The sequence below is a fragment of the Patagioenas fasciata genome, chromosome 8, assembly GCF_037038585.1.
Source record: "Patagioenas fasciata isolate bPatFas1 chromosome 8, bPatFas1.hap1, whole genome shotgun sequence".
Classification (NCBI taxonomy): Eukaryota; Metazoa; Chordata; class Aves; order Columbiformes; family Columbidae; genus Patagioenas; species Patagioenas fasciata.
Window position 1 is genome coordinate 29,676,638 of NC_092527.1, and position 15,568 is coordinate 29,692,205.

The following is a 15,568-nucleotide window of genomic DNA, read 5'->3' on the forward strand; positions in this document are numbered from 1 at the left end:
CACAACCGCTTCGCTAGACTCAGGCCACCCTGCTGCCATAAAGCGCTCCTGGCAGTGTCGCAAAATGAAGTCGCGATTATCTCCGTAGGCAGCAGCAGTACCCGCCCTTTGCCCGGACTGTCGCAAGAGCGTCTGCGCCTGGCAGCAGCCGCCCGCTGCCGACGAATGGGGGCGATGCAAGATGGCGGCGCTACCTGAGGAGCCGGCGGAGGTGGTGGCGGTAAAGCCGGACCCTGATGCGGGGACGCCGCCGCAACTTACCGCTGCTCCTCCAGCCGCCGTAGTCGCCACTCCAGCCGCTCCTCCGGCTGCGGCGGAGGGGGAGGTGGCGGGGAGCGGCGGGGATGCGGGTCCCGTTAAGCCTGCGGCTCCGGGCCCTGCCGCCTCCCCGACGGCACTGGACCGGCAGACGCTTGTGGCCGTGCTGCAGTTCCTGCGGCGCAGCAACCTCCGCGAGTCCGAGGAGATCCTGCGCCGCGAAGCCCGCCTGCTCGGAGACGACCTCGGCGCCGCTGCCCTCAGCCCCGCCGGCGCCGGGCTGCTGGGAGCCCCGGGCGGCGATGCGGACGCTGCCGGCGGCGAGGCGCTGCTCAGCCGGGTCACCACCGCTGCCGCCACCGCCATAGGAGGCAGCGCCGCCACTGTCGCCTCTTCCAGTCCCGGGGTGGCGGCGGTGGCCGCGGTGCCGCCGGGAAAAGGTGGGGCCCGCCGGGGGCTGCGGGGTCGCTGCGCGGGGCGGGAGGCCACCTCCTCCCGGCGGGACCCCTGGGGCCTGGGGGGCCCTGTGCCTCCCGCAGCTGCTTTTCGTGTTGCGGGGCACAAGGGTCGCTGTCAAGTCGTGCCTCCCTCGGGGTGGCGCTTCCTGGGGTGCGAGGCGAGAGTCCAGGGTGGCCTTCTGGGCGGGACCCCTGCGTGTGTCATTCCTGCATACACCTCAGGAAGAGATCAGGGTCTCCTGGGGGTGACCTCCCTGGGGTGAGGAGCCAAGGAAGGGGTATCGGTTGTATTTGCAGGGAGTGCTGTCAAAGCGTGATATGCTTCCCCTTGTCTTTTGTGTCCAGTCTCAACTAACGGTGCTGTAGGAAGCTGAAGGTTTCCTTTGTAGTTAGAGATGATGATCCAAGATGCGGCTGCAGGGCTGAGAATGGAGAGCTCTTGTACAGGCTGCATTTTGAAAAAGGGTCCATGGGATACTTTTAGAGGAGGCTTTATACGTTTCTGGATTGATTTGCTGGGTAATTTAGATGTCCTTTGGAAAACTGGACTCAAATATGTTTAATCAAGGTGTTCTGTGGGGCAGCTTTACAGAGTAGTATCATAAAATTGCAGAAACTGGTATGTATGAGTTCCAGTAAATGTATAGTATGAAGTCAGCTTATTCCTGGTATCACCTGATATGATTGTTTTTACATAGAAGACAAACCAATGAAAACATTTAGTGACCAATGGAGAGCAGATCACTCAGCATTAGCAGGTGACAAAAAGTCACTGCCCTGTAGTGGTTGTGTAGCAGTCTTGGTAAATTGTTCACTTGATGAACTTAATTTGCCTGTGTACTGCAGGCAAAATAATTATAGGGGGGTTATCTTACAGGCTTTGAAAGATTCTGCTCCTTATTTGACAGCTTCTAGCCCTAGTAGCAAAGATAACTTATTTTGGTGATGTTAGTAGCTTCTTCCTTTACACTTGTAATCCCAGCTGAATTAGGCACTATGATAAACACCTTATAGGCAACTGTTGGCAGGGAAAGTGCAAAAATGGTTGGAGGTGGTAGGAGAATTGGCTGCAGGACTATAGTGTGCTACCGTCCTCTCTCTTGTGTCATTTAAACTTAGTGCTAAACAAGCACAAGACTTAGTGTCGTATTTTACTGAGAGAACCTCGCTTTACCAGCAGAGCTGTTAGCTGCTGTATATTTGCTGACTCTTGCAGGCTGTCTTGCAAGCTCTTTTTATATGCTAATGGTTTTGCAGTTGGAGGTGGTGTTGCTGTGGAAGATCAGCCAGATGTGAGTGCAGTATTGTCAGCCTATAATCAGCAGGGAGACCCGACGCTGTACGAGGAATACTACAGTGGCTTAAAACACTTCATTGAATGTTCCCTGGACTGTCATCGAGCAGAATTGTCGCAACTGTTTTATCCTCTCTTTGTGCACATGTATTTGGAATTGGTCTACAATCAACATGAGAGCGAAGCAAAGTCATTTTTTGAAAGGTAATGTATCTAATTTCTTCAGTTGCATTATTTTGTGTTTGTTCTTTGATTAAATCTGTAAGCTACAGTAGCATAGGTATATATACACATATTATTTTTCTTCTCTAATGTTGAAGAGATTTGGAATCTGAGGTAATGGTGCCATGGATTACAGTAACTGTTCTTAAATCCTTTTCCAATCTCCTATGTTAGAAAGATGTGCAAACTATATGCTTTTGAAAAGTCCATATGCATATTTGGAACCATCTTTATAGTGAGATGTTTGGCTCCTTGCTGCGAAGTATCAGTGAAGAGATGCTGCTTCTTTAGAGATAGATTTTTAAATTTTTTTATTTTTTCTTTGATTTTTAATTTTTTTTTTTTAGCACTGGAAAATTGCACGGAGATGCCCAAGTAATGTATGCTATAAATATTTGCTAATGTCATAGGATGTATAATGGAAGTCTTCAACTAAGTTTGAAGGGATTCACTTATGGCTAATCTACAATTTTCTGTGCTCTTACTATGTTTCACTTATTTATCACTTGAGAAAATAAAATTTAATTTGTTTTCTGGATTCAGGCCAATTATGACATATTTCAATCCAAAAGGAAGATTTTATCTCCCTCCAATATGGTCAGCAAAGATGGTTCTGTAAATAGTTAAAATGTGCCCTACTGCAACTATTTTATAACATGATTTGAGTAAAAATGGAAAACTCTAGACATATGTTAGTGATTATACAATGGAAGTGGAGAGTGAGAAATATATTCACTGTGAAATGTGCGTATTCATATAATGAATCAGATACAAATACACCCAAGTAATCTTGCGTAATAAAAAATGCCCTGTACTTTATGATACCACAAATTAGAGTTTCATTTCTGTAAATAAACATGTTAGTGTAACTATTTACTTCAGGCAAGAACCCTTTGGGTATGTGGAATTCTGTGAGTTTCTGTTTCTGTGTTCTCTTCATCTCAGTTTTTAACTGTTGAATGTTCTTTCTGTGTACAGTAAGTCAATGGTGTGTCTTCCACAGGGTGAAACTTATTTCAGCAGAAAAATAATCCTATGTGAAATCAGTAGCTTCCAAAAGGTCCTTAGATATATATTTCGTGTTAGAGCAGTGTAAATAAGTGTGCACTGAGGAGATAATGTTTTCATAATAAGTATTTTATCTCATTTTAAATTGTTTCAATAGATTTCATGGGGATCAGGAGTGCTATTACCAGGATGACCTGCGTGTATTATCGAGCTTAACCAAAAAAGAACACATGAAAGGTAACGAGACCATGCTGGATTTCCGAACAAGCAAGTTTGTGCTGCGTATTTCCCGTGACTCTTATCAGCTTTTGAAGAGGCATCTTCAGGAAAAGCAGAACAATCAGATCTGGAACATTGTTCAGGAACATCTTTACATTGATATCTTTGATGGAATGCCTCGCAGCAAACAACAGATAGATGCTATGGTTGGAAGCTTGGCTGGGGAGGCAAAACGAGAGGCTAATAAAGCGAAGGTAGGAGGGGAAGATTGTTGCGCTCTTATAATTGAACAGTTCTCCCTAGTTTTTCAGGAAGATACCTCAGTATAGAATGACAATGGCTGCTTGAGATCGTAAAAGACAGCATGAACAGAACAAAGGAAGAGAACTATAAAAATAGTTGTTGGCAGGAGTGGAGAGATCAAGATGTTTCACTGTCTGGTAGAATAAACTGTTGAACCCGTTTGAGTGACAACCTTGTATTCAGCCCGCTGAACCAAGAAACTAATTCCTGAACTAAATTACGCTGTCATTTAAAAATGGACACCTGACTATTTGGCTTCCTTGCTTGTACAACAGCTGTAATTCTTACCGCCAGTTCTTACCACAAGCGCTGTTTGTTTAGATCTTGACACCGTAGTACTGCAGTACTATTGCGATAAACTATGTAAGCCATAAGGATTCTGCTTTAAGGAAGTGCTAAGAGATGGTGGGAGAACTTAGAGTTGTCCAGATCAGTTGCTGGGTAAAACAGCACAATATGTACTACATTTGTTATGAGTTAAGCGGTAACCTATGCAGTAATATTACACACAGCAGTTTTCAAGGGGCAGCTCTGTTGCTTGGACTATTACAAGTTTCCATTAAAAAAAAATAGTTTTCAGTAAGAACAGCAAATATCGTTTTGTCCAATGTGTGTTTTACTGGATTTCAGGTTTTCTTTGGCTTATTGAAAGAACCAGAGTTTGATGTGCCATTGGATGATGAAGATGAAGAAGGAGAGAATGAGGAAGGAAAGCCAAAGAAGAAAAAACCTAAAAAAGATAGTGGAGGGTCCAAAAGTAAAAAACAAGACCCTAATGCTCCTCCCCAAAATAGGTACCAAGGGAATGATGTGTAGAGAAGTCTTTTCAAATCCAGTGTTGTCATGCCAAATCTGCATCACTGTTCACATGACGTTTTTAGCATTTTGGCCATTTCAGCTGTACACAGCTTTAGCCATAAGACTTGTAAGGGAGGTAGTGGAAAGCTTAGCATATAACCATCTGTCTTTGCCCTTCAAGTCAATCTAGATTTACCTTGATAAAATTTTGCTCAGTTACCCACTAATCTTTTCAGATCATACTCAATTATTTATCTTGTTGCTCTGCCTGTCTGAAATTCTTAAAACTACTGGTTCTTGTTCTCATCATTTAATCTTCTACATAGTCTTTTGTTTTTCTAATTCTTGTTTTTTATTTGAATACTGAAGTAAAGGGTTGCATGCAAAGGTTTTGCTTTCTTTGTTTAGATTAACAATATGGAAAGCGCTTTCAATTTGTAAAAATATGTGATTCTTATAGAATTCCTCTGCCTGAACTGAAAGATTCTGACAAGCTAGATAAAGTAATGAATATGAAAGAGGCAGCAAGACGTGTGCGTCTTGGTCCAGAGTGCCTGCCCTCCATCTGTTTCTACACGTTCCTTAATGCTTACCAGGTTGGTAAAAGAAGAGTTTGGATAATATGGAAAAGGGAATCAAAATTATGAACATCACCCTTAATAAAGAAGACTTAACAGAGTTGGCTAGGGTTATCGCAGTATTCGGAATAAGTGTTGCAAAGTTGATGTTCCAAAATATTCAGAGTTCTGTTTAAATACTTCTTAAGCTGTTTAATTTCCATGTTCCTTGTTTTTTTGCTGATTTTGCCATTATTTGTTCTTTTGCTTTTCCAGTGGGGCCCAAAGTATATTCCACAGAATATGGCAGATGGCTTGCATTGAAATACTGTAAAATAGTACTGCTTTGTCACTGTTTACTATGCTTCATTCAGATAGTTTTATTTTTAATGGTGCAATAATTTAAGTGTGTTTCTATCTATCCTAGAAAATAATAATAATAATAAATCCATCTAATTTTTGTAAATAACTTCATCTATTTTTTGTAAGTAAGTTACGTTAATTTTCGTATTAGTACCTAGGATTTTGTAATATTTGAAATATGTAATGAAAAATACAAACAATATAAATGGATATTTTATGTATAGGGTCTGACTGCAGTCGATATTACAGACGACTCAAGCATGATTGTAGGAGGCTTTGCTGACTCTACTGTCAGAGTGTGGTCTGTGACTCCAAAGAAACTACGTAGTGTGAAAACAGCAGCAGGTAATTAATAACACTTAATATGAGCATGTGTTACTTGTGTTACTGTGTTTTTTGTGAACAGAGAAAGCTGTCTGTGGCAGGAGTCGTCTTCAGCAGTTAGATGCTTTCACTTTAAAGAAACAATATGTAAAGAGATGTATGATTGTATCTTCTATATGACCATTAGGAACATTTTTAAAGGAATGAGAGATCTGTTTGTGCACACCTGCTGTGAGGTGGTTGGCGCATGGCACTTGGAACTAGCCGTAACTAGCATGGAACTACCCATCATCTTGACTGGATGGTAACTATGGGGTGTAGTAGACAGTTGGGTTTAGGTGATCTAGGTATCTTGGGGGAAATTATAGGAGGGAACTCTGAGAAGAATAGAATAGAATGTTCTGTAACTCAATGGCACAAATCGATGCAAACCAGGCTTCTTTAATGTAACAATGTGTTGCAGTTTAGATACCACTCAAACGTTTCTTACTCTGGATATTTAACTGAGATGTGGTCATGGTGTTCAGCAAATGGTAGCCTACAGACTAAAAGTTATCTTAAGTTCTGTGTGATGTGCAGCTGTCAGGACGTGTCTAGAAAGTGTGTGGCGTATTAACTTCCTGGGAAAAGGTGTGATCAAAATTTGGCATCTCTTGCTATCAAGAAGATGTTACTGTGTTTGGAGGTTGAACAATATATGTATGAAAAATAACATGTCTGAATTAATTTATTTTAGCTCTTAGTGAAGACTTCAGAAAGAGCGATTGTTTATGTAAAGCATTATTTTCACCTTTTACAATGGTGAAAAGTATTTTAAATGCCATTGTAAATATAAAATTTAACAATTCCCAGATACTTCATCATGTTCACATCACACTTGCCTCTTTTAGAAAGAATTTGTTTGTTTTCCTGTTCATTGCATTTGTCTTTGAACTTTTGACAGTTATTATGATACATGAACTTTGAAATATTGCAGACCTCAGTCTCATCGACAAAGAATCAGACGATGTCTTGGAGAGGATCATGGATGAGAAAACAGCAAGTGAGTTGAAGATTTTATATGGTCACAGTGGACCTGTCTATGGCACCAGCTTCAGTCCTGATAGGTAAAATAAGTTTACAAGCTAACTAGTTTTCTTGTCTTTAATTTTCTTTGTGTGCTACTGAACACAAACATGTTCTTAATGCAGCTTTTTCCAGAAGAGTAAAGTAATTCTTGTTTATGCAGCTTTTAAGAAACCGTGTGCAAGTGTAGATGCTCATTATGTTCAGGGCACTCTTAGCTATTCCTGAAATGGAGCTGAGGATGCCAGCACCTTTTTTGAGGTTCAGGACTTAAATGGCAAAATAGATCATCTTTTTGCGAAGTGTAGTTTCAGATGGGTTTTAACTAACTGAATTGTAGAGAGGAGCAATACTGCAGGATTGATTTCACTGATAGAATTAGAAAACATAAAAGCAGACTGGATAGCATATCATTGCACTTCTTCAACTTTCTCATATTCTACTGAGACTTTATTTTCAAAATGTATGGAACAGAATCTTTAAAGTAAGAGATTTTAAACTATTATGTAATTATGAGAGTCTGGACAATAGAAAAGTTTAAATGTCTAAAGTGTTGCTTGTGCATGTGGCTCGTCAGGAAACAACCACCACAGAAACACAGCTGAGAAGTAAATTTGTGTGAAACATGAATGCAGAGTCTATAGTTATGAATTGAGAATGTGAACGTGGTATGACTTCTCTTTTAGGGAATCCTGAAATTTAGTTTAGAGTTACATTAAAATATTTTTTAAAGTAATGTAGCGTAGCAGTTTACTAGTCATTTTTTCCTGTAACTGGAATTCCTGAGTAAAGATCAGCTCTGTGCCATGTGGTTTGGGTTTTTTTGTTTGTTTTGGTTTTTTTTCTCCCCTCAATATTGTTGTGTCATCAGAGTTAGTCATCAACATCCAGTTATCTCTCCTTTTTGCATAGGGGCCTAGGACTAGATTCTTCTTGAATTGTTTATTGTTGCTTACCCCACTAAAATGCTGATTTATATGGGACATGCTAAACAGGTGCTGTTCAGTGGACAGATTTTCTTATCATAGTTTTCTTACCATAGATGTCTCAGTGTTTATGCAATGGTTATATAGTCCATGTGTAAGTCTGATATATAGTATGCTGTACTTTCTCCCATGACAGGAACTATCTGTTGTCCTGTTCTGAGGATGGCACTGTCAGATTGTGGAGTCTCCAAACATTCACATGTTTGGTGGGATATAAAGGACACAACTATCCAGTATGGGATACGCAATTCTCTCCTTATGGTTATTACTTTGTGTCAGGGGGACACGACAGAGTGGCTCGGTAAGAAAGTGGAAGGGTTTTTTACTTGTCTGGGTCAGCTTGTGGTGGATTAACCCTGAAAGTGATCAGCTGACATACTCTAGCCTACCCTATTACTGGAAATAAATTTTATTTCCTGTCAGTTAAAATGGTGAATAAATGTTTGGATTTTTTTTTTCCAACATACATGATTATCTGATGCCTATAAAGAGATGTTGTCCTCTTATGTGACCATCTGATTACAAGTATTCTCTTTCAGTTGTTTAACAACTTGACAATATTCTTTATTTCTCTCTTCTGAAAGTATACTTTTCCAAAACAGATCTTGCTAATTCAGTAAACTGACCAGTAAGAAACTACTGCATAGTTACTTCCTTTCATTCCTCATTGTGCAACAGATACTGAACTTCATTAGAGTTCTTTTTATGAGTAAAGCTGGTGGTTTTTTTTTTTTTTCAGGCTATGGGCAACAGATCACTACCAGCCTTTACGGATATTTGCTGGCCATCTTGCTGATGTGACGTGTACCCGATTCCATCCAAACTCCAACTATATTGCCACGGGCTCTGCAGACAGGACTGTACGGCTCTGGGATGTTTTGAATGGGAATTGCGTAAGAATATTCACTGGACATAAGGTAAAGGCAGATCACTCACAGCATGAAAGTGATTTTATTTCTGTGGTAGGACTCTGAAGAGTAATGAGTATGGCTTGACTGACTGAATGTGAGTTGGTGTAATTAACTTATTAATTTGTTCGGTTGTGTCCACTCCTCCTCCCTCTCCCCTAATGTCTGCCTTAGGGACCAATTCATTCATTGGCATTTTCTCCTAATGGACGATTCCTGGCTACTGGAGCAACAGATGGAAGAGTTCTGCTGTGGGATATTGGACATGGCTTGATGGTTGGAGAATTAAAAGGTCACACTGACACTGTCTACGCGCTCAGATTCAGTAGAGATGGGGAAATTTTAGCATCAGGTAAAATTCACTGGAAACAGTGAAGTTTCCGTTGTGTTCCCTCAGTCTGAAGAGGAATGATATAATTTGTTACTCAAATTGGGGAAGACAAAGTCGAATCACTTGCTTAGCAAAAGCAGAAATTTAAAATGCTGGTAGAAGGCACGTACTTCACTAGACTGTGAAGTACAACCCCTCACTGTTCCAGGATCTCTAGGGAAGGGTCTGTGTGGTTAGACAGTAGGGAAGGTTGGATCTGTGCACACTGCTGTGGCTGGCATCTGAAGTGAGACATAACTAGGGCAGAAGAGAAGTGGCTGGACTAGAGAGGAACAGGATACTGGAATGGGAGTGGGACATGCAGCAGGACTGAAAAGAAGAGACAGGAGGAGATAGAAAGGAAGATGTCATCCACACCCTTACTGTTTCTTCGTGGTAGATTTTTGATATAGAAATGTGTGTGTAATATTAACAATCAGGTTTATGAACAGGAGAACTTGTGAAGCCTGCTGGTTTTTCCTACCTGTCTACGTGGATTCTCTGGTGTCTAAAACAGCAGAGCTCCTTTGCCAGTTTTCCCTTCATGAAGGCATAAAGTTGTGTCTCTCTGTGTTTAGTAAACTGTTTTCTTAACATAAATGTGAATTTAATGAATTTGAAACTTGTTCTGTTCTGCCACTTGGTCAAAATCAGCCAACAAGTTGAACTTACTGATAAAAAAAACAATGGACAGACACTGTAGTTACATCAGGGTAATTTCTTCATGAAACCAGGCTAGGATTATTCTAGATTTATTTAGTAGTATGTTCCTAAATGCACTGCAGTGAGAATCCTCAGTGAGCCACTGCTGCAGGAGTGAAAGATGACAGACAAGGCACAGGTTTGATCCAGCCTGCTGGGTGGTTACTTCAGTTTATCTACCAACACTTCAGTGAAAGCATGGGGCACAAGGCCTATGAAATTCTGCTGTCTTGCTTGTGTCAAACAAACTCTTATTGACTTAGAATCATAAATATTTCCTGAAATTGGTAGGATAGTCCTGGTCTTTCAGTGCAGGGTGAGGTTATCCAAGCCTAAGTGTTTTGAGAGAGTAGCTCTTTGTGCATTACCCACAGGGCATTCAGGTTAGATCATAGAAAAGGTGAAATCATGGTAGCTTTTATGTGTGCATTCAGTGTGGCAGAGGCTTGTTAAAGTCTGTTTCCTTGCAGGATAAGGGCATAAGTCTAGTTTTGAGCAAACCTACTTTTTGAACTTTGATTTCTGTTAATTTGCTCTGCAGTGACTTTTTAATATACCTTTGTTATTAATAAAAGACTATAAACCGGTGTTCTTTTTTCTTTTTAGGTTCAATGGATAACACAGTTCGTCTGTGGGATGCTGTGAAAGCATTTGAAGATTTAGAAACTGATGACTTTACCACAGCCACTGGACATATAAACTTGCCTGAAAACTCTCAGGACTTGTTATTAGGTACATACATGACCAAGTCAACCCCGGTCGTACACCTCCATTTCACACGCAGAAACTTGCTGCTGGCGGCAGGAGCCTACAGCTCACAGTGAGTTGGCAGCTGTGTGCCTGACTGTGCCATGTCGTGGCAGTAGCAACCTCAGGACATGAGATGAGGAGGAAGGTCTTGTCTAGGTGGATTCCACTAGTCCATTGCAGGAAAAACAAAACTATGTAAACTAATTGCAAGGAGCATCTTAGTTCTGCTGATTCATATTTATCCACAGTTTGAAAATGCTGGAGATTGACAAGACGTTGTGGCTGTAAAAGAAGAAATTGTTTGTGGTGCTTTGATAGAAATATATATGTATGTATTTGAAAATGTCTGTCTCTTCTCAGAGATGATACTGAAATCTGCTGAAACTTGTGGAAAGTTAACAGCCTTGGTATGTGTTCTCAAATGATTTTTTTAAAGCACTTAATTTATGGTTAGCAAATGTTTAATCAACCTCAAACACAAGTGAAAACTGTTCGATTTCAGAAAAGAAGAATGTAGTTTAATCCACTGTGGCCTGGGCTGGGCAACAGGTATGGTGAGAGCATCACAGCAATGAGCAGGTCCTGCAGGCAGAGGCCTGTGGGGAACTGCTGCAAAGCTCCATGCCTGGGTTTTGTGCATCCAGGTACCAAGTCCTGAAAAGATTTCAAACTCCTGTGCTCTTTTGAGGTATTGGAAATGCAGATCTTGTCATTCTGTTTTCACAGGTAGCCAGTGCTGTGTGATAAGCAACCAGAAGTGCAATGTGAACTTTATTTACTTTCATACTTCATTTGTATGACTAAAAAAAAAAAGTCGGGGGGACTGAGACACAACTGAAATACCCATTATTAAAACAGTGGACTTAAACCGTTTTATGTTGTATTAGATCTAAACAAACTTTAAAACTTCTGTCCTTTCTGCATAGGGTTTAATATATCAAAATGTAGAACTAGCCAAGAAACTGAAACATTATTGCAGAGTAAAAAGTCTTCAGCAGTCCTGTGTATTATCAGTTTGCTTTTGAAAGGCCAGCTTGTTTGCTGAAGGGATAATTTCCACCCACAAAAATACTGTATCACAATAAGTCCTCCTGGACAACCACTAAAGCTCAGTGCTTTATTTCTAAAGGAGGGTAAAGCATACAAAACACCAGTAACTGTAACTTAATTTCTGGGTCTTTGAAGGGAAAATGCCACCACCAAAGGCCAGGCCCAGTTTGGTGTGGTTATTGGTTTGGTTGTGTGGCCGTTTTTGGTTGGTTGGTTGGTTCATTTTGTTTGGTTGGTTTCTTCCCCCCCCCCCCCCCATCTCTTACAAACTGCATACAGGGAACTCTGTTTTGTGTTCCTCATTACTTTCCAGTAAGGGCTTGGACACTTGAACAATCTGCTGATTCTAGTAAGAATAAAATCAGGACTTGACATTTCTAAGGTAAAAGAGATGAAGGACTACCTCCCCACTCATCCTTCTCTGACTCTTGGAGTCAAGGTATATTACAGTCATTATGCATCACAATAAAGGGTGTAAGAATCATTAGGAAGCTCACCTGGAAATTTTCTTCGAAGAAAAAAAAAGGTTAAAACTAAATTATTATGGAATTTTGTGTGTGTGCAATGGTACTTCAACAAAATTTTCTAGCTCTCAATATGACCAGTTGGATTTAAGTACAATTATGGTAAATCAGACAAGTTACCTAAAGCAAAGCACATACAGCTTTGACAGCTTAAAGAAAACACTGCCACATTCTGCCTTTGTATTTTGTACAGTTTTATACTTTTGATATTATAATAAATACTAAAACTACAGTTTGTGTCTGTATGTTATGAGAAGGCATTTTCTTCCCTTGAGGGCTGCAGTGGAAGCAAGAGCAGTGCTTGTAACTGTGAACACTCTGCTAAGAGAAACAAAGTAATTCAGAAACGGTTAAGTTGGTGACTAGCCATGTAATGTAAATCTCCTAACAGCAAGTGCTGGGTTCTACTTAGTTAGAACATTTACACTGTTAAAAACACCATCACTCATCTGGAAATTTGCATACAGCAGAGGCCATTTGTGCAAACAAACTCATAGGAGAGGAAGCGGACTAAACTTATTCAGAAGGCCCAGAATGTACAAGTGGCTTTAAGGTATGTGATCTAGAGTGAGCGAGCACAACCTGTGATTTCTCTCCTGTTTTTCTACCACCCATGGCCACCTCCTGCTGCCCTCAGTTTGGGAAGTGTTATTTGTGTGCTTTAGCATCACAAGTCCCAGGTTCAACGCCCACTGCTGGCACCTTCTAAGAAACACAGTGCTGTGTAACCACATTCCCACATCAGCACTAATGTGACATCTAAGGAAGGTTCTGAGATTCAACTGAGATATAGAAAGACACTGGAGAATGTGAGGGACAAGTTGTAGTGTTGGGCAGGAAGGGGGCTGCGTATACAGAATTCTGATAGGAACACCTTATTTATTAAGTGGCTATGATCAGGAAAAAATAAGCACTGAGCCAAAGTCACTGTTTATGCACATGCAGAGCTACAAGAGTTTAACACCAGCAATGTAAGCTATTTTCTTTTTGACAGGTATCTCTCTAGGAGAGGCCAGTAACAGAAAAAACTCAGATACCATAACTTTATCAGTCTACTTTTAGAGGTTTTCCATCAAAACCAAACAGGTTCTATGCAAAATATGGACAACTGAAGCAGAAGTAGTAATCTGCATTGTATTAGTAACAGGAAAGAAGTCATGGTTTCCATGTAAGCTACAGCATAGAATGCAAAAAATGGAGCAATCGGGTAACTGCAAACCCTGCATGCTGACTGTTGCCCACTATGACATGAAGTGTGGAGATGCACTGATCAGCTCTAAGCTCTGTGCTGGTGTCACCGTCACACTGCCGAAGTCTTTCCTCCGTTACTACCAGGAACACTTTACTGCTCGGAACACTTTAAGATGTGTTATAATAGCAGAAGAGTTAAGATAGTAACAACAGTAATCAGCTACTTCATCTCCACTACAAATAACTATTTTTGACTGCGGAAAAAAAAAAAATAAAGCAAAGTGCCACATTTATGCTTTTTTTGCACCATTTCATATTTCCCACAAAACAAGTAATTATTTATCTTTTATTAGCCACAAAAGGTCATAAGTTTGCATTACACTGACACAGATGGGAGGTTCCAGACATGCCAGCAACCTGCCGAGAGAAGAGAGGTCAAACATAGCACATCTTGCACAGTGGTACCCATAACTGAACACCCCCTTCCCCAAGCTCAAACCATTTTAGTCACCAGCAGGCAAATTTCAGCACATTCAGGAAGAAAATGACTGACATCCCTTTAACATACTACAATGACACTCAAGCTTACTGTTTTGCACCCTTTTTTGCAGACTACGAGGAGAGCCCATAGTTTTTTTTCCAAATGCCATTTCAGTGGAAATTCTGTATTTGAAAGTGACTCTAGAAATCTGTAACACTTGGTTGTTGCTATGTAATCCAAACGTTTCTATATGGGCCTAGCATAATCAGGTGTGCAACATACACAGTTCTATTATACGGTGCTCCTTTATTGTGTTCAGAGGAAGGTATTAATACACTTAATTAATCCCTGTTTGGAATTATCTCGCAGCTGTAGGCAAAGCCTGATATACCTGCCCGCAACATCCTCTCATTCCTTCTTCCTTCCCTACTCTTCCTCCCTCCATGCTCTCCCTAATTCCATTTAGCATATGAGAAGAGCAAAGAGAAAACTGGTATCTCACACCTGCTGCACCCCCTCTTTAACAACCTACTTTATTCAGAATGATCCCAAATAAACTGATGCTATTGTTTAGTTGAGGTTTAAAATTATAAATATGAAGCTCACATGCCCGTGATTCTCTCTGATTATACTGTATCATTAGCAACTTGTCCTTTGTCACTCTTTCTTCCTGGGCTGGCACTGAAAGATGGAAGAACTGGAAGAACACCAGGCACTTACCATTCATTTATCTGCCACAGCAGGAGTTTTCTTTTTAGGTCTAAGCTTGAAGTACAAGATGAGCATTGCAACACCTGTGTATGTTGCTATTACATACTGGAAAACATAAAAGATAAGTTTAGCTTCAGTCTAAACCACAGAAAACACCATTATACTAGTTAATATACATAATACATACATTCCTCCTGCCTGTGATGGTATAGGAATTGAAGTACTTCTGAAATCCAGTGAACTGGTGTTGAGATCCAGAGTCATGGCCAGCCATGGTTGCTTGTCCTTACCAGCAATACAAGACAGTTAATGAACTTAAAGTCAGTTGGATGGGATCAATACAGAAATCAAACTAACCTCTACAACAAACTTAACACTTCTGTTGTCAGTTACTAAATCTGCTTTCAAGACGTTCAATAGACAGTGGATATACGTAAGGGCAGGCACATTCAGAGCACGGTACCTTAAAGTACAGAACAGGTGCCACAAAGGCAGACAAAGAGACGGGGGGTTCTGAAGGGAACGAGAGCCCAGACAGCCCCGCACACACTGGCTGTGCCGAGGAGCCCGCTGCCCTCACACCGGCCGCCACCGCCACTGCCCCGCGCCGCAGTCGGGCCCGCCCGCCACCCCAGCACCCCCTCGCCTCAGCTCGCGTCCGGCCGGGGGGAGCGACGCGGCGGCGCCCGGTGCTCGGAAGGGAACGACGCCGCGGCTGAAGGTCGCGGGCGCCCCACAGACAGCCACGGCTCGGCGTCGCAGAGAGCCACTCTCCCGCCCGGCGGCGCGGCCCTGCAGGAGGAGGCGCGGGCACAGGCCGCAGCCGTGCGGGCACCCTCCCCGCGGGCACCCCGGTACCTCAGCGGCTGCCCAGGCACCTCCGCCGTCCCGCCGCGCTCTGCCCTTCGGCAGCGCCCTCCCACAAGATGGCGGCCGCCAAGCGCCTCGCGCAGCCGCCGCGGGCCGCACGGATTGGCTGTGCCCACCCAGGGGGCGGGTTCTCCCGGCCTCTTTCCTGCTGGTTGG

At 41.9% G+C, this 15,568-nt stretch overlaps 2 protein-coding genes across 2 annotated transcripts; one reads left to right on the forward strand and one right to left on the reverse strand.

Moving 5' to 3' along the window:
* The first annotated feature begins 148 nt into the window (after window positions 1-148).
* TAF5 (TATA-box binding protein associated factor 5) lies at window positions 149-12,391 on the forward strand. The gene is made up of 11 exons (XM_065843280.2): window positions 149-698; window positions 1,974-2,214; window positions 3,398-3,713; window positions 4,393-4,556; window positions 5,021-5,156; window positions 5,705-5,825; window positions 6,781-6,910; window positions 7,992-8,156; window positions 8,595-8,772; window positions 8,938-9,115; window positions 10,442-12,391. Exons 1-11 carry the CDS (start codon window positions 182-184, stop codon window positions 10,657-10,659), a joined length of 2,364 nt encoding a protein of 787 aa, XP_065699352.1. The 5' UTR covers window positions 149-181; the 3' UTR covers window positions 10,660-12,391.
* Window positions 12,392-13,682: 1,291 nt separating this feature from the next.
* On the reverse strand, window positions 13,683-15,533 carry ATP5MK (ATP synthase membrane subunit k). The gene is made up of 4 exons (XM_065843281.2): window positions 15,401-15,533; window positions 14,730-14,827; window positions 14,552-14,647; window positions 13,683-13,767 (listed from the first exon to the last, which is right to left on the reverse strand). The coding sequence occupies exons 2-3, from the start codon at window positions 14,814-14,816 to the stop codon at window positions 14,555-14,557; spliced, it is 180 nt and encodes a 59-aa protein (XP_065699353.1). The 5' UTR covers window positions 14,817-14,827; window positions 15,401-15,533; the 3' UTR covers window positions 13,683-13,767; window positions 14,552-14,554.
* Between the last annotated feature and the right edge of the window lie 35 nt (window positions 15,534-15,568).